Raw genomic sequence first — 20,006 nt, forward strand, 5'->3', positions numbered from 1 at the left:
CTCTGCCTACATCCTTTTGCAAACCAACTGCGGACCTACTAGAAAATATACACATCCTGGGGTCTAGATCCAAAGGTTCCTCCTCACCTTGCCTTGAAGACCTAATGCAGGCAACTGGATGTATCTCTGCAGTTAGAGTCCTCTGGGGTGGTTCCTCCCTTTCCTGATCTCGCCGCCTTGACCAGCAAAACTTTTGAGTGTGTCCAGTTTTGTTACAGTAATAACAGGCATAACTCTTAAAGGTATTTTTACCATTTGGTGTAGGACTGGTACTGTTTACTCGAGGACCTGAAACATTATCTGATTGTCTAGGTAAACTTTGAACTCCAGCTGACTTACCTTTTCCTTCTATTTTATAGGGGACCTCAGCCTTCATTTGTTCCTGAAAATTCTTGTCCCACTTACCTTTATGACCATAAGACTTGGAATAAGGTTTAGAATGAGTGGGGAAATTTTCAGAAGCAGCATGACTGTTTTTACTTACCAATTCCCTGCGAGCCAAAAATCGGTCACCTAGATCCAGTGCTTCTGAAAGATTATCTGGGTTTTTGTCCTCCAAATATTCTCTGAGGTCAACAGGGATTGTATTGTACAATTCCTCATGAACCATCAGATCTACTAATTTGTTATAGTCTTTATTAACTCCTTTAGAACAAACCCATTTCTTAAAAAGGAACAGTTTCTCATTCCCAAACTCAGTTAAGGTCTGCCCATCCCGAAATTTTTTATTTCTGAACTTTTGTCTATATTTCTCAGGTATCATTTGGTATGCAAGCAATACTTCCTCTTTAATCTTATCATAATCAGAAAAATCTTGCCCCTCCAGAGTCTCTACTCTCTGGAATCCTTTACCCACAAGTTGTGTGCGAACTAGGGTAGCCCACTTCTGTTTGGGCCATCCTTGCTCCAAAGCAGTCTTCTCAAAAAAAAGAAAAATATCTATCTGGGTCACTCTCTGTAAACTTAGGGACAAAATTTGCAGCTTTAGTTATGTTAAAGTACTGCTCAGGCTCTTGTTCTGAACCTCCTAACCTTTGACGTTCTTCCTCCTTAGCTTTCATTAATTTAATTTCAGCCTCTAGTACAGCTAATTTCAGTCTCATTCTCTCCATTTCCATATCACCTGGAGTAGGTGATCCCTCATGTTCACTGTTAACAGGCATGTTTACTGATGAATTATTACCTTCTTCCCTGAAGCCTAAAAAATCTGAAGACTCATCTTCTGACATAGTTTTTATCTTTAAACACTTGCTTCCCTCTTACAGTATCAGTGGACAAAGTTCCCACAGGCACATAAAATAACACAAATTGAATGTAAACTATGCACATAGCACTTACCATAACCACAACAAAAATGTGTTACTCAACCTTTCTCCCACCTTAGGAGAAAAACAACCTGTAAACTAATATATGAAAACAACACTTCCACTGACACCACCTTGGTAAATCTTCTACCAGAAACATGCAACTGTTATTACCCCATACCAGCACATATAGTTCAAAGAATGTTTTGAGTTATTTTAGCAGTCAAATAACTATCCCGGACAGGCCCCCATGTTACGTTGGTTGTCCCTTATTACTTTGATAGTAAGGTTCTCGCTACATGTTCTAGTGTGGGGTAGCTTTTACTTAATGGCCTTATCTGTCTAGGGGTAATACTTACATCATGGCTGATCATCTTGAGTGTCTCTGATACCCTTTCACCAGCCCTCTTCACAGGTTATGTAAGCTACTACTATAAAAATATAACTGTATTCTCAATAGATATGTACAGAATATACAATTACAGCCTCACACTTTAAAAACAAAGATCTACACACTCCATAGCTGTTCTCCCACATGGTGTATACCAACAACTTTTGTCCTCTCTTCTTGACATAACTCTGGGCTAACCAGTGTTTTGACACACTTTAGTCACCCTGGGTATGGTGGTCACAACTTAAATTATAAAAACTCACCCCTGGAGCACACATAATGCCCCAAAAGATAGAAGAAGGACCCAGAGATCCTGCCAGGTTGAAGGTCAGCCACAGTGAGAGAGAGAGAGAGAGAGAGAGAGAGCCTGGCTAAGCTCCTCCCACCAAAACAAAAGACTGTTGCCAAGCACAATTCTCCAGTTACCACAATTTTACCACACCTTAATTTTACTTTTACAAAAAGAAATACAACTTTATAAACTACTTATTTAAATTGTGTGTTTATGTGTCTATAGTATAACCTATTATATTGAGAAAAATAGGCTTGACCCAGCTGCCTCTCAGTCATAAGGTTGATCAGTCCTTCTGACATTTAGAGCAAAGTCCCCATCAATTCAATATAATTAGGTATTCCAGAGTAACTGCTACTTATAAATACATGTTGGGTCCTATAGCCCCATAACAGCTACGTACTCTAAGGAGTACTTATATGTAGATATGGCAAATGCACGGGGGAATAGATGGCGTAAGTGGTAACACCCTCGGCTCATAACTGAAGGACTAGGGTTTGGTCGCGGCACTAGTGAAAAAACTGTTACCCCTGGTCTTATACCAGTAAGTAGGTACATCCCAGGAAGTGTTATTATACCTTGGAAAAGGCTGAGCTCTGTAGTGGACCTAAGAGAATAACTCTCAGCCTGAAAATTCAACTGTGTAAATAAAATAATCTTTACATGTGGGTATGCCAGGTACAATGGAAAAATTATAATCATAAATAACCATACTGGGTAAAGTTTTTCATGAGAGTATGATTACAGGAAGAAGGCAGCTTGATACACTTTCTGGTTTTCTTACACTTTACTGTGGTTAGTTTGTGGGTGCCAGGTGGCAGTATATTAAGGGATGGTTGACAATTCGCAAACAGGCGATATTATTTTCAAACATTATCTCTCAGTCCACAGCATGATTCAAACCTGCACACACTGAGTACTTTGATTTAGAGTGTGCAAGTTCGAATCCTGCTGTGGACTGAGAGATAATGTTTGTAAATATTAAAATATTCTTGTCTGGTGGTAAAAAAAAGGTTACCGTGTACTTTACTGGCTCTCGTGCAGTAGATAGGCTTTAAACTTCATTAACCAGCCATTCAAGAAAAGTTATTATCCAGAGTACCTGGTTGAAGGAAAATATTAAGGAATTTTAAAATGTCACAGCGGGAATCATAATATAAATGTATAAACACTTTCTGAGATTCCCGCCATCATCGTAACTTTTACTTAAACAGATAATAATGATAGATCACCAATTTCCTAAGTTGTTCCTATCAAGATCGTATGACCAATAAAATGATATTATCTTATACTAACGAAGATTTAACACAGTATTAGCTAGCCTATTAGGTAATCTTAAAGACTGTTAATTGCTTGAAGGTTATTAAGATTGCTTTTCATCTGTACACACGTCAAGAATACTTTAATTATTAAAATGAAATTAAAATTATCTCTCATATATATACCGCTTGGTGTATATCTACACTGCTGTTCTTAGCGCACATACATACATAAAACACCCATGAGAATATATACAGTAGGTATTATTCGGTATCCTGCGTCAGGAAAACATGTAATTGTTGTTGGATTTTTTTCTTCTTCCGAGGTTTTCATTTATAACTTAAGAACTCGCGAAATCGTAATGACACGATCGCCCACAGCCACCGTACGGTCGGAAACTGAACTTGCATTTGTGGTCACAGTGATGCCTATGCTGACATTCCTATGATGTATTGATATACCTAGTTGATGAATTTTATTGTAGCCAACTGGCCCTGTGGCTAACGCGCCGGTCTGGAATTTTACAATTCTCTAGCCGCGAGTTTAGTTCCCACCCGTACCGTGGTTTGATAACTTTAGAACGTCTCTTCCGATCGGCTTTAAACTTTTAACGCTGATATATGTTATCTAAAGGAAGGTTCATGTTATTATTGATGTGTAGCTGCCCCCTTGGTCAGTTTTTCATACCAAGGAATAATTTTGGTTTCTCTGCGATAACTTTAACTTGACTTCAAACTTTCAACACAGATGTTTCATATAAAGAAGAAAATTTGGATAGTTATTGAGTGTATAAATAAGTACATATTTCTTAATTTAATTAAAAAAATTGCAGTATTATTTTCAGTGAGATAACAGGTTTAAGTTTTAAAAGATGGAACACCTAACTGAAGGGACTAAAGATAATTTGGGATATGTAATCTCAAAGTTATTTTTTAACATAGTTAAAGAAATTGAGATTACTGGTTTTTGTTTAATAACTGGATGGTGTGTCTAGTGATCGGATCGCTGGTAGTTGTTGCTTGAAGAACCACGTTGTTGTTAGACTGTCGGATCGCTGGTAGTTGTTGCTTGAAGAACCACGTTGTTGTTAGACTGTCGGATCGCTGGTACTTGTTGCTTGAAGAACCACGTTGTTGTTAGACTGTCGGATCGCTGGTAGTTGTTGCTTGAAGAACCACGTTGTTGTTAGACTGTCGGATCGCTGGTAGTTGTTGCTTGAAGAACCACGTTGTTGTTAGACTGTCGGATCGCTGGTAGTTGTTGCTTGAAGAACCATGTTGTTGTTAGACTGTCGGATCGCTGGTACTTGTTGCTTGAAGAACCACGTTGTTGTTAGACTGTTGGATCGCTGGTACTTGTTGCTTGAAGAACCACGTTGTTGTTAGACTGTCGGATCGCTGGTAGTTGTTGCTTGAAGAACCACGTTGTTGTTAGACTGTCGAATCGCTGGTAATTGTTGCTTGAAGAACCACGTTGTTGTTAGACTGTCGGATCGCTGGTACTTGTTGCTTGAAGAACCACGTTGTTGTTAGACTGTCGGATCGCTGGTACTTATTGCTTGAAGAACCACGTTGTTGTTAGACTGTCGGATCGCTGGTACTTGTTGCTTGAAGAACCACGTTGTTGTTAGACTGTCGGATCGCTGGTACTTGTTGCTTGAAGAACCACGTTGATGTTAGGCTGTCGGATCGCTGGTAGTTGTTGCTTGAAGAACCACGTTGTTGTTAGACTGTCGGATTGCTGGTACTTGTTGCATGAAGAACCACGTTGTTGTTAGACTGTCGGATCGCTGGTACTTGTTGCTTGAAGAACCACGTTGTTGTTAGACTGTCGGGTCGCTGGTACTTGTTGCTTGAAGAACCACGTTGTTGTTAGACTGTCGTATCGCTGGTAGTTGTTGCTTGATGAACCACGTTGTTGTTAGACTGTCGGATCGCTGGTAGTTGTTGCTTGAAGAACCACGTTGTTGTTAGACTGTCGGATCGCTGGCAGTTGTTGCTTGAAGAACCACGTTGTTGTTAGACTGTCGGATCGATGGTACTTGTTGCTTGAAGAACCACGTTGTTGTTAGACTGTCGGATCGCTGGCAGTTGTTGCTTGAAGAACCACGTTGTTGTTAGACTGTCGGATCGCTGGTACTTGTTGCTTGAAGAACCACGTTGTTGTTAGACTGTCGGATCGCTGGTACTTGTTGCTTGAAGAACCATGTTGTTGTTAGACTGTCGGATCGCTGGTAGTTGTTGCTTGAAGAACCATGTTGTTGTTAGACTGTCGGATCGCTGGTACTTGTTGCTTGAAGAACCACGTTGTTGTTAGACTGTCGGATCGCTGGTAGTTGTTGCTTGAAGAACCACGTTGTTGTTAGACTGTCGGATCGCTGGTAGTTGTTGCTTGAAGAACCACGTTGTTGTTAGACTGTCGGATCGCTGGTACTTGTTGCTTGAAGAACCACGTTGTTGTTAGACTGTCGGATCGCTGGTAGTTGTTGCTTGAAGAACCACGTTGTTGTTAGACTGTTGGATCGCTGGTAGTTGTTGCTTGAAGAACCACGTTGTTGTTAGACTGTCGGATCGCTGGTAGTTGTTGCTTGAAGAACCACGTTGTTGTTAGACTGTCGGATTGCTGGTAGTTGTTGCTTGAAGAACCACGTTGTTGTTAGACTGTCGGATCGCTGGTAGTTGTTGCTTGAAGAACCACGTTGTTGTTAGACTGTCGGATCGCTGGTAGTTGTTGCTTGAAGAACCACGTTGTTGTTAGACTGTCGGATCGCTGGTAGTTGTTGCTTGAAGAACCACGTTGTTGTTAGACTGTCGGATCGCTGGTAGTTGTTGCTTGAAGAACCACGTTGTTGTTAGACTGCCGGATCGCTGGTAGTTGTTGCTTGAAGAACCACGTTGTTGTTAGACTGTCGGATCGCTGGTAGTTGTTGCTTGAAGAACCACGTTGTTGTTAGACTGTTGGATCGCTGGTAGTTGTTGCTTGAAGAACCACGTTGTTGTTAGACTGTCGGATCGCTGGTACTTGTTGCTTGAAGAACCACGTTGTTGTTAGACTGTCCCATCGCTGGTAGTTGTTGCTTGAAGAACCACATTGTTGTTAGACTGTCGGATCGCTGGTAGTTATTGCTTGAAGAACCACGTTGTTGTTAGACTGCCGGATCGCTGGTAGTTGTTGCTTGAAGAACCACGTTGTTGTTAGACTGTCGGATCGCTGGTAGTTGTTGCTTGAAGAACCACATTGTTGTTAGACTGTCGGATCGCTGGTAGTTATTGCTTGAAGAACCACGTTGTTGTTAGACTGCCGGATCGCTGGTAGTTGTTGCTTGAAGAACCACGTTGTTGTTAGACTGTCGGATCGCTGGTAGTTGTTGCTTGAAGAACCACGTTGTTGTTAGACTGCCGGATCGCTGGCAGTTGTTGCTTGAAGAACCACGTTGTTGTTAGACTGTCGGATCGCTGGTAGTTGTTGCTTGAAGAACCACGTTGTTGTTAGACTGCCGGATCGCTGGTAGTTGTTGCTTGAAGAACCACGTTGTTGTTAGACTGCCGGATCGCTGGTAGTTGTTGCTTGAAGAACCACGTTGTTGTTAGACTGCCGGATCGCTGGTAGTTGTTGCTTGAAGAACCACGTTGTTGTTAGACTGTCGGATCGCTGGTACTTGTTGCTTGAAGAACCACGTTGTTGTTAGACTGTCGGATCGCTGGTAGTTGTTGCTTGAAGAACCACGTTGTTGTTAGACTGTCCCATCGCTGGTAGTTGTTGCTTGAAGAACCACGTTGTTGTTAGACTATCTTAATTTGAATCTGGTAACTTTATTAAACAAATTTGTTTCTTTGCCTTTCTTGATCTGCTTCAAATCTTAAACACGGATGTATATTAGTGAAAAATTTGGATTGATCTTGGGCAGTGTAAGTGTTAATTTGTTAAGTCTGTTCTGTAAATTAGGAATATTTAAATATTAGTTTCCATGTGATAACTTGTGAATGTTTCATCCGATTTGCTTCAAATCTTTAACAATGATGTATCCTACTTAGAGGAAACTTTTGACTGTTAATGGAGTGTCCTTATCCAATGGCATGATAATGCTAGTTTCTTAAATATTAAAAAAAAACTGAAAAAGTATATTAAAAATACGCGTTTTTATGGCATTTTAAATTTTTAGAAATATAATGAGCCTTTCAAAAGTATTATTTTTCGTATTGCTATATCAATAAAATGGTTATAAACTAAGGTACAGTTTTCTAAATTCACGTTTTCCCCATGATAACTCGAGAACGACTCTTCTGATTGGTTTTAAACTTTCAGCGTTAGTGCATCTTACTTAAAGTCTCAGACTGGTATTAGGATATATTGGTGCCATTTTACTAATTTTATACATGCAAATAATGCAATGGTTTACTTACAGCTTGAGAATGTTAGTTCCGAATCTGCTTGTAACTTTCAACATAAATGTATCCTACTTAGACGAACATTATTTGTGACTATAGGGAAAAATTTGCAATTTTATTTTAAAAATGGGAGAGAGGGTAGTTTTTCAGTGCAATAAGTTGAGAGCTTGAAGTTTAAAGTTCTGGTGTGTTTTGCTCAAAGGAAAAGTTGAATGTTTACTGGGTTGTGTAAGCCCTGATCTGCCAGTTTTGTTAAACAAATTGGTATATTGGTTTCCGTATAGTAACTAGACAATGTCTCTTGATTAAGATGTATGTGACCTGTACACCACCAGTCATGGATACTTTAATTCTCTGAATAGACATAAAATAGAACTTAGTGCCTTATACACTGAAATATGCATTCCTCAGTGTATATAGCCTTGCTCCTTTCAGAATAGTATATGATTATTATTATTGATTGCTATTATTATTATTTGTATTATATTATGAATATAATTATTATGATTATACTGATGATTACCTGCACTCTGACGGTGGGTTTGTGCAGGTCATTCAACTCGTCACATCACTACCAGGAGGGAGGACCTCTAGAAGAAGACGTAGTGGTGGTGCTGGACCCAGATACTGGAGAAGTTGTACGTTCTTGGGGTCGTGGACACTTCGTCTTGCCTCACGGTATAACTGTTGACTCCAAGGGTAACACCTGGCTCACAGACGTCGCTCTCCATCAGGTGTTTAAGGTGGGTAATTAGGTGAATAATAATTATTATGACGTATTTTACGAATAATAATGACGTATTGTACGAGTAATAATGGCGTATTTTACAAAGCGCTAAACCTATGTGAGTTATTCAACGTAAGGCTTGGTGGAGGCTCGATCATCTATCCTCATAGAGACGATCACTGTTAGGTATCCACCTCAACGTACCTTGAAGGGGTACCTTGACGTGGCTGCTGGAATTGTTTTTTGTTCTTTCTCAAAAGGTTTTCGTGGATATAACTTAAGAATATCTCATCCGATCAGCTTCAAATTATCAGTGTTCTTGTACTGTACCTGAGGAAGGTACCATACAAGAACAAGGTATAATATTGTTGTAGTGGCAGTATAATATTGTTGTAGTGGCAGTATAATATTGTTGTAGTGGCAGTATAATATTGTTGTAGTGGCAGTATAATATTGTTGTAGTGGCAGTATAATACTGTTGCAGTAGCAGTATAATACTGTTGCAGTAGCAGTATAATGTAGACACACAGCCTCTATTCTTCTTGCTATCGCCCTCTTATTAAGTTTCTTCTTGACGACTCAGTTCACTTCTAACTGCTAAGCTGTCAGTCTCAATTAAGTTGAATCTCCACTTCTATCCATAGTATAACTACTGAGACCCATATCAGTCTACGAGGACTAAGGTACCTATTTACTGCTATGAGAACATAATCAGCAGATGAAATGAGACTTGTCCCTACAACTCCCAATGAATGGAATTCAGGGTCCTTTCTGATGTAAGATGACCACTTCATTACTAAGCTACAGGTGTTTTAGTCTTTGAGTAATCGTCCTCCATTACTTAATAATTTTAGTGATCATAATTATTCACAGCGAATAATTATGGAAGCACAAAGATCCCCCATTGGAAATAAGTCACTATGTCTGATTTTTTGGGGAGGGATTATCCTAGGTAATTTACACATATGTTACCATGTATGACAATTTATGTAACTGTATTTATGTGTACCTGTACCTAAGAACTCGATGAGCCAACCCTGAGCATTATATTAAATATGGAACACTTAGTCCCTTGGTTATCATATTGTTACCTTCGCCGTATTTTATAACTGGAGTCTGTTTCGACATTATGTGTGTGTTGTCGTTCAAGCAGGAAGCTGGTTGGTTGACTTAATGCCTCTAATGGGTTTTTCATTCATGTAGTTGAAACTATCCTTCCCTTGCATCGACACCATGCCTAACCCTTCTAGGGTAGGGTAGGTGCCTGAGCCCGAGCTTACAGCTCACAAGACTGTCATTCCCATTACCCCCCTTGGGGCGGGGATGGCAGACCAGAGAGGTCTAGCTTGTGGCTAGGCCTGGGGACAGTTGGTCCCAAAGATGAAGAGGTACTTGTGCCTCCTCCCATGGGAGACTTGGGTCTCAGACACTCCCTAAAGAGGGAGCCAAGGCCGGGCCACCACTTGGAAAAGGCCCGGGCCGGGAGAATACCGGCTAATCTTTAATAATAATAATAATAATCCTTCCCTTGCGCCAAACTGCATAACCCCTACATGTTTAGCGCTTTCCCCAAAATCATAATAATAATTACTACTACTAATACTATTGACTATAATAATAATAATAATAAAATAATAATATCAGCAATAATAATTATTATTATCATTATTGCTACTACTACTAGTATTACTACTGCTGCTACTACTACTACTACTACTACTACTAATAATAATAATAATAATAAATAATTACTACTACTACTACTACTAATAATAATAATAATAATAATAATAATAAAAATTACTACTTATACTACTACTACTACTACTACTACTAATAATAATAATAATAATAATAATAATAATAATAATAATAATAATAATAATAATAATAATAATAAATAATTACTACTACTACTACTACTACTACTACTACTACTACTACTACTACTACTAATAATAATAATAATAAAAATTACTACTTATACTACTACTACTACTACTACTACTACTAATAATAATAATAATAATAATAATAATAACAACAGTAATTATTATTACTAATAATAATTACTACTACTATTATTTCTATGGAAAATTTCCTAGGGTGCTTGACTATATGTTTACCGTAGTCACCCCGTGTAGACATGTGAGAAAACTTAACCACCTCTGGTCGCGGCAGGTGGTCCCCTCGACCTCACTATCTTATCCATATATATCCGAGACCAGTATAGATTGGATAGCACCCACAAGTACGGTGCTACCAATTATTTGTGGACTGTATAGATTATATTAGTTTAGCTGAATGAAGGGGGGGGGTAGGATACACATGGATACATCCATCAAGGAAAAACGTTTGTACATAATCCCACTACTTACCAGATGTTCTCTGGTGGTCACTTGATGTAGCTGGATCAGTCGTAACCTATCTAATTATAACATACCACTACTGGCCAGTCTAAGGTTGCTATAACTAGAAGGGTTACTTAACTGTGGGTGATTGATATTCCTCATTTCTTGATTCACCATCTCATTTTCGATGTCCTGCTACACCGACACGATTCTCATTCCAGCAGGACGAGGTATCCGCTGGTTTGTCCTGCCTTTTAGACGTCGTGACTCAAGGAGTTTCCCTTTCCTCGTCTCGTTAACAACGAGGTCTAGCGTGTTCACTCGGAGCAAACGACTTATCTCACTTCACATATTCTCTTAACTTAGCGTTATTATCATTAATTACATTACAATTCACAAGACGATTTAACGTCTCATAACTATTATACAAACTAGAGGTCACTCCATTAAGATCTGAGACCGATGAGTGATGATTAATCCAAGGGTAATTTTCCCCAGGACACAGTCCATTGCGACGCGTCAGTCCCCGGTCCTTCTCTCATCACACTTTTACCACTCTATTACTGTGGTCCCGTAAATCCCGTTCCCTCACTCTCCACCAGGAACAGTTACGACACTTCTTATTATGAAATGAGGCCTATATTAATCCTTAGGCCACCGTGAACGTCAATTTCGTGGTTCCATGTTTTCCCAGCTTCCTCACCACCATTCAAAAAAATACGCGCCTGCCTCCCCCGCACATCCGCGCATGCGCCAAGGGAACTCTTGGTTCTACTCTATTTTCAAATACATTTTGACTCATATCGGCACAAAAAAACACCTATTAGGCGCTATAGTTTCGGAAAATTAAAAATTTTCCACACTGCGGCCGGGCGGAAGTCGTTGTTAGACGACTTAAATTGCGTCTTCCTCCCGGAGACGGTTCCAGCCCTCTCTAGATTGCGCTGCTGTTTTCCTAGTGGGTCTTACTACAGTTTCTTCTTGCATTACCCGGTCAGTGTCTTCAATATCACTCGTGTCACTTTCCCTTAGGTTTCCATCTGCACTGGATTGAACATCATTTAATTCTAAGGGAATTAATTTATTAATGGTACGCAAACTTTCCTGACCACGACACAACACTTTGACGTTTCTGACAACACCTTGTGCATCTGGGTATAATGTAACTACCTTGCCCAGAGGCCACAGTGTTCGATGTTGTTCAGTATCAATTAACACAATGTCACCTGGTTGAATGTTCTGTCGGTTTACTGCCTCTGGCGCACCATAAAAGTGTTCACGTAATGTAAGAAGATATTCTTTACGCCACACATCAGACCAATGAATAATTACCTTATTTAACATTTTGAACTTGTCACTCAACACCGTCACGTTATTGTAATCCTCATCACTTCCCTCGGGATTATCTCTATAGATAGGCGCAGCTTCTAACCTTTGTCCACATATTAGGTGAGAGGGAGTCAGTATCTCCGCGTCAGGAGTGTCGCTCATGTATGACAGAGGGCGATTGTTCACTCGATTCTCTGCCTCCACCAACACTGCCCGGAACTCCTCCAAATCAATTCTCTTCCTGTGTAGCACCTTACGAAGACATCTTTTCACTGTACCTATCATTCTTTCGTACAGTCCTCCCTGCCAGGGGGCTCTGGGAGTAATAAATTTCCAGACACACCCTCGCTGGGTCAACAAAGACTGTACATCATCACTCTTATTTAATTTCATCAAATGTTGAGCACCCGCTACAAAATTGGTGGCATTATCTGAGATCATCAATCTTGGGCAGGATCGTCTAGCTGCAAATTTCCGGAACAGCTGTATGAACTGTTCTGCAGACAAGTCCTGAGCCACTTCTAGATGAACAGCCCTAGTAGCTGTACAAGTAAATAGACATACATACACCTTCAAGGGGACACCATCTGAAGTACCTGTCAAAATGATTGGCCCACTATAGTCCACTCCGGTCACATCAAATGGTTTTACCAACTGCACGCGTTCCTTGGGCAATGGTGGAGGACCTGGGTACATGTAGGTTCTGGCATCCACCCGGCGACATATTACACACGACTTGATAACCCCCTTTACACTTTGCCGTCCTTGTGGAATCCAGAAGGTTTCCCGAATACAGTTTAATGTATCCTGTACCCCACCGTGCATCACGTTATTATGGGCATTAAAGACAATCAAGGTTGTCAGGTGATGAGTTTTGGGTAGCAAGATAGGGTGCTTAGCATATTCCCCCAATTCAGCATTTTGTAACCTGCCTCTGCACCTAATTACATCATCCTCTAAATACAGCCCCAGCTTTTCTATTATTGAGCCTTTCACAAATTTTCCGTCCATCATGAATTTAATCTCATCCCTGTAGGTTTCTTCTTGTACCCTCTGTAGCCAGTATTTCAGGGGATGGGGAAAATTATGTGAGATATTCATCTTACTTATAAATTTAAACACTAACCTGGTCACACTAATCAGCTTAGGTAAGGAAGAATACCTGTTCATATCAATGGCTAAGGAGGGACTACTGACCGGAGCGGTGCTCACCGTAATTTCGACAGGAGCAATATGTGCCTTTTGCACCGGCCAGTTAATTTTGTCCACCAGCCAACTTGGCCCTTTAAACCACGATAAAGCACTCACAAATTTTCCATAAGTCAAGCCTCGAGACAAGAAGTCAGCTGGGTTCTCGTCACCAGGAATGTGATTAAAGGTTAACATATGTTGACCCAAACTGTTATGTTTCTCCTGCATTTGATGGATTTCAGCGACTCTGTTTTGTACATACACAATCTTACTGTTACCATTACGAATCCATTGTAAGGATACCTCGTTATCAGACCAAATTACGGTGTCGCTGATATTTATCTCTCGCAATTTATTTCTTATATAATTGGCTAATTTGACACCTACATAAATGGCCGTTAATTCCAACTGAGGTAAGGTGCGTGATTTGATTGGAGCCACCTTAGCCTTAGACATAACAAGAGAAATAGCACTATTACATTGAAGGTAAGCGACTGCTCCATAGGCTAATTTCGAAGCATCGCAAAAAATGTGGAGTACATTCTCTCCCTCTTGACTGGCCACATTACGGGGGAACTTCAACATTGGTAATTTTACATATTCCCCCATTAGTTCTTCCCACCTTTCAACAAATTCCTCAGGTAGGGTTTCATCCCAAGCACACTTAAGCTTCCATGCTTCTTGTATCAACAATTTTCCTCTTATGGTAAGTGGGGACACTAAGCCTAGTGGATCGAAGCATTTTGAAACTTCTGCAAGCAAGACTCTCTTGGTTAATTTATTGGGCATGTTGTAGTCATTAGACTTTAACGATAACAAGTCTCCCTCTGTGTCCCAAGTCAGTCCCAGCACATTACTATATTTGGACACTTCAACTCCAGGGTTGTCTTTATTTATTTGAACTCTTAAACTGGACGAATTACTGTTCCATTCCCTCAGGGGCATATTTGCACCTTGCATTATTTCATTAGCCCCTGCGTATATGCTCATTAGTTCCTCTTCAGTAGACGTCACCCCCAGGAAATTGTCCACATAAAATTGTTTACCCATTACTCCACTCAGTGGACCACCCGTACGCTTAAGGTGTGCATTTATCGTTGCCTGGAGTAGGAACGGACTGGAGGTAGCACCAAACAATACACTCCTGAAGCGAAAAGTCTTCAGGGGACTAAGTGGGTCACTAGGATTCTCGGGCCATAAGAACCTAGTGCAGTCCCGGTCAGCTTCCTGCAGACCCACTCTCAGGAAAGCTTTACTTATGTCTGCCGTAAAGGCATAATTCTTAACCCTGAAGTTTAATAGTATGTCTCCCAGTTTTTCCGTCAACGACGGACCTGTCATCAAACAGTCATTCAAACTAGGTACACTTTTATTACTCCTGGCACTACAATTAAACACAATCCTCAGAGGAGTGGTCTTAGAATCTTTCTTCACTCCGTGGTGTGGCAAATAGTGACCATAAATCTGGGTTTGCTCGGGAGGTACCTCCTCTATGAATTTATTATTTAACTGCTCATTAATTATATCATCGTAAGCAGTCAACAGTTCTGGTGTCTTGCTCAATTCGTGGAGCTGAGCCTTTAATTGTCCATACGCCATCCGGTAATTAGTTGGTAGGTCTGGATGGTTCAGCTTCCACGGAAGTCTCACCCAGTATTGTCCAGATTCAAATTTAACATCCTTCTGGTATTGTTCTTGAGTAAAGGAATCATCTGGACTTTCTTCATTTACATTGATCCCTATGCTGTCCAATTCCCATAATTTATACACAGGTTCAACTTCATCCTCTATTGAAGTATATTTATACTGGGGTGATACTTCATGAGTAAGACACACCGTAACTGTATTTATGGATTCCTCCAGTCATTCATTTTCGGTACGAGGAAGCCTGCCATACATCACGTGACCTCCGGCGGTCCTTAGAAGGGTGACTCCGCATTTCTTTGTCATACCCTTTACAAAGGTGGCATAATGGTCACTACCTATCAAAATATCTATTGGCCCCACCGAATCATTATTTATACCGGAAGGTGCCAAATCTACCTTGCTCGAAAGCCTTTCAGTAGCGTTACCAAGCCCTATTGTAGATATTTTCTCTGGGAGCCTATCCACAATTACGGCATTAATACGTTTTCTCTCATTGCCCAGCCGGACAGTTACATAAACAGTGTCGTATGACTGGGCCTTCTTATTCGAGAGAAAGCCAGATAGCTTGAGTATAGCAGGATCTCCCATTTGTACCTTCATCCCATTAAGGCAGTTACGTTTTATGAAGGTACGTTGTGATCCCTGATCCAGCAATGCTGTTACAGTTTTGGATTTACGCCGTTTATCCTTAATCACCACATCCAACACAGGCAAAGCTACCTCAGCTAGGCCATCATTACCGACGTTAGCTGCAATCTTTACGTGGGCTACTGTTGTGTCTGGGTTATTATCACTATCAGTACTATTGTTACCATCATTACGATTAGATCTGCCCTTACACATAGCTATGTGGTGTCTTCCCTTGTTACACTGATAACAATAGTGCAAGTTAGCATGGCAATTTCTTACATTATGATTTCCTAGACACCTGATACATCTAGCAAGCTCTTCCAATCTTTCCACTTTAACATCCCATGAATTATAGGCATTACAGTTCTTAGAGAAATGAGTGCCGTTGCAGAAGATACAATCTCTCCTTTCCTTGCCTGACCTCTTATCAACTGGGCTACCCTTATTGTGGTACTTCCTCCTCTTACTTGGAGGTGGAGAACCACTATAACTGGCACCTGTCACTTGATACGTGCCTACGTAACCCCGTGTAGTAGGTGGCTTAGGATTATTGATATTAGGATAAGGTTTCCCTTTGTGGAACTTGGCAGGTGCACTGGGGTCTGTAGACGTGGTATTCCTAGAGGTAATGGGTTGGCTGGTCTGCAGTTGGACAATTAGCTCTTGTAGTCCCACTCTTATTTCTTCCAACCTGAAGTAACCCTTGTGATATCTGTTAGATAACCACTCTATGGTCTTGTGGTTCAATTTATTCTGAATCAAGGCACTCAACAACCACTCTGCTCCCTCCAGATCATATTTATTACTCAAGGTCTTAAGAGTGCTTTCTAGTTTGATCCTAAATTGCTGTAAACTGCTGCGGTTGTGATCTGGAGTCTTCAAATTAGCCAAATTATCTACTAGGTCCAGCCTACTTTGCTCCAAGTTACCGTAAGTGACCTCCAACAAGTCCACTGCCTCACTATAGGAGTCATCTACATTTGGGAATGCTTGTATGAGAACATGCGCATCTCCCCTTACTTGTCCCTTTAAATAGCATAATTTGGTAACACTTGCAAGATCACTCCTATCATGTACGACTGCTTTAAAGATAGACCAAAACTCCTCCCAGTGTTCTCCCGGATTAAACACAGGCATACATAATTCTGGGAGTTTTGGTAGATGCCTCTGACTTTCCTTACTAGGTTGACCAACAACATTGTTTACACCCTTTACCTTCTCCAAAGCCTTAGTTTTGCAGGACACAATGTTGTCCTCCACTTCATAATGTTGATCCAGCAGTCGCTCCCTTTCAGCATCATCTGCACAATTCTCTAGCAGCTCTTTTTCATAGTCTTTAAACCACAATCTATATGACTCATGTCTATTTCCTAAGGCATCTAGGTGTAGCTTTAATTCATCAGGGTTTACCGTTTCTTGTTTCAGTAACTCCATACACCTCTTGTATGATTTAGTAACATGACCCTTCCGAGCTTGTAGTGACGCTTTCTTTGCTTTGGCATCCATGGACTTGCCAGTCGCACTAACTTCCTCAGACCCAGCCATGGTTAGGGAATTAATAATCACCCATTATACTACTTAAGTAGACGCCTTATAAGAGTAATTCTTGCACTTTACTCTTGTATAAATCCTAGCTACCCATGTGCTAGCAATTTATTGGGCTAATTATCATCCATCACACGATCGATTAAACTTGTGCACCCTACACCGACTTCCTTCAATCAGTCACTTAATTATTAAGTAATTAATTCAATTAATTTTTTCACTGATTGCATCCGGTTCACGAAGGACCAGCGCATAGATATGGAAAATTTCCTAGGGTGCTTGACTATATGTTTACCGTAGTCACCCCGTGTAGACATGTGAGAAAACTTAACCACCTCTGGTCGCGGCAGGTGGTCCCCTCGACCTCACTATCTTATCCATATATATCCGAGACCAGTATAGATTGGATAGCACCCACAAGTACGGTGCTACCAATTATTTGTGGACTGTATAGATTATATTAGTTTAGCTGAATGAAGGGGGGGGGTAGGATACACATGGATACATCCATCAAGGAAAAACGTTTGTACATAATCCCACTACTTACCAGATGTTCTCTGGTGGTCACTTGATGTAGCTGGATCAGTCGTAACCTATCTAATTATAACATACCACTACTGGCCAGTCTAAGGTTGCTATAACTAGAAGGGTTACTTAACTGTGGGTGATTGATATTCCTCATTTCTTGATTCACCATCTCATTTTCGATGTCCTGCTACACCGACACGATTCTCATTCCAGCAGGACGAGGTATCCGCTGGTTTGTCCTGCCTTTTAGACGTCGTGACTCAAGGAGTTTCCCTTTCCTCGTCTCGTTAACAACGAGGTCTAGCGTGTTCACTCGGAGCAAACGACTTATCTCACTTCACATATTCTCTTAACTTAGCGTTATTATCATTAATTACATTACAATTCACAAGACGATTTAACGTCTCATAACTATTATACAAACTAGAGGTCACTCCATTAAGATCTGAGACCGATGAGTGATGATTAATCCAAGGGTAATTTTCCCCAGGACACAGTCCATTGCGACGCGTCAGTCCCCGGTCCTTCTCTCATCACACTTTTACCACTCTATTACTGTGGTCCCGTAAATCCCGTTCCCTCACTCTCCACCAGGAACAGTTACGACACTTCTTATTATGAAATGAGGCCTATATTAATCCTTAGGCCACCGTGAACGTCAATTTCGTGGTTCCATGTTTTCCCAGCTTCCTCACCACCATTCAAAAAAATACGCGCCTGCCTCCCCCGCACATCCGCGCATGCGCCAAGGGAACTCTTGGTTCTACTCTATTTTCAAATACATTTTGACTCATATCGGCACAAAAAAACACCTATTAGGCGCTATAGTTTCGGAAAATTAAAAATTTTCCACAATTTCTATTACTATTATTACTACTACTAATAATAATTATAATGTTTGTGTATTAGTTCGGTGGTGAGAGGGAAGAGTCAGAGTTGAGTGTTGGAGAGGCTGGAGTACCTGGCAGTGACGATCATCACCTGTGTAAGCCTACCAGTGTCGCTGTCACCTCCTCAGGGGACTTCTTCGTCGCCGACGGCTACTGCAACGCTCGCATCCTCCGCTTCGCTGCTGACGGAACTCTGAAGGATCAGTTCGGACACCAGGGTAAGTCTCTGCCACGGGTCCTCCAAATAACACGTTCATTTTTCGAATCATTACTACACACAATGCGTCAATTTCTGTATGATCTAAGTCACTCATCTAGATACCCATCAGTTACACAACCCAGGGCAACATGGGTTTAAATTATTATTATTATAATCAAGGGGAAGCGCTAAACCCGGAGGATTATACAGAGCCTGGGGGGGGGATGTGGAAGGCATTCAGGCTTAATTCGGGGAACTGGAGCACAGATCCAATTCCCTAAATCAAGAGCCCCTCACCAACATCAAGGAACCTTCCTTGAGGGGAACATGGGTTTAAAGCAGGTCGTTCCTGCCTGTCCCAACTACTGGACCACTATGGCAAGGTCCTGGATACTATAGAAGAAAAACAAAATGCAGATGTAGTATACACAGACTTTGCAAAAGCCTTTGACACTGTGACCATGGTATAATAGCGCACAGAATGCGTGATAAAGAAATAACAGAAAAAGTTGGTAGATAGATCTATAATTTCCTAACAAATAGAACACAAAGAGTAGTAGTAAACAGTAAAGTCTGAGGCGGCTATTGTGAAAAGCTCTGCTCCACAAGGCACAGTACTCGCTCCCATCCTGTTCCTCATCCTCATATAGACAGGGATGTAAGCAAGAGCACCGTGTCTTCCTTTGCAGATGACACCCAAATTTGCATGACAGTGTCCTCCCTTGAAGACACTGCAAGACTCCAGGCAGACATCAACCAAATCTTTAAATGGGCCGCAGAAAACTATATGAAGTTCAATGAGAAATTTCAATTACTCCGATATTGAAAACGTGAGGAAATTAAACCTCTATCAGAGTATGAAACAAATTCCAACCACACAATAGAGCGAAAAAACTAATGTAAAAGACCTGGCAGTGATAATGTCAGAGGATCTCACTTTCAAAGACCACAACAATGTATCAAACGCATCTGCTAGAAAAATGACAGGATGAGAACCTTCAAAACTAGGGATGCCAAGCCCATGATGACACTATTCAGGTCGCTTGTTCTATCTAGGCTGGAATATTGCTGCACACTAACAGCACCTTTCAAGGCAGGTGAAACTGCTAACTTAGAAAATGTACAAAGAACCTTTACGGCGATAAAAACACCTCAATTACTGGGAACGCTTTAAGTTCCTCAACCTGTACACCTTAGAATGTAGGCTGAAGAGAAACATGATTATATACACTTGGAAAATCCTAGAGTGATTAGTACCAAACTTACACACGAAAATCACTCCTTATGAAAGCACAAGACTCGGCAGACGATGCAGCATCCCCCCAAATGAAAAG

The 20,006-nt window shown here is 40.8% G+C and overlaps 1 protein-coding gene across 1 annotated transcript in view; it reads left to right on the forward strand.

The window, feature by feature from the left end:
• The window catches only part of LOC128685583 (peptidyl-alpha-hydroxyglycine alpha-amidating lyase 2), a 45,022-nt gene that overhangs the window by 9,298 nt on the left and 15,718 nt on the right, over positions 1-20,006 (forward strand). Inside the window, exons 3-4 of the mRNA XM_070087993.1 lie at positions 8,186-8,378; positions 18,493-18,691. Of these exons, the coding sequence (XP_069944094.1) occupies positions 8,186-8,378; positions 18,493-18,691 (392 nt within the window). The remainder of the gene's footprint in view (positions 1-8,185; positions 8,379-18,492; positions 18,692-20,006) is intronic.

This window comes from Cherax quadricarinatus, chromosome 23, assembly GCF_038502225.1.
Source record: "Cherax quadricarinatus isolate ZL_2023a chromosome 23, ASM3850222v1, whole genome shotgun sequence".
NCBI lineage: Eukaryota > Metazoa > Arthropoda > Malacostraca > Decapoda > Parastacidae > Cherax > Cherax quadricarinatus.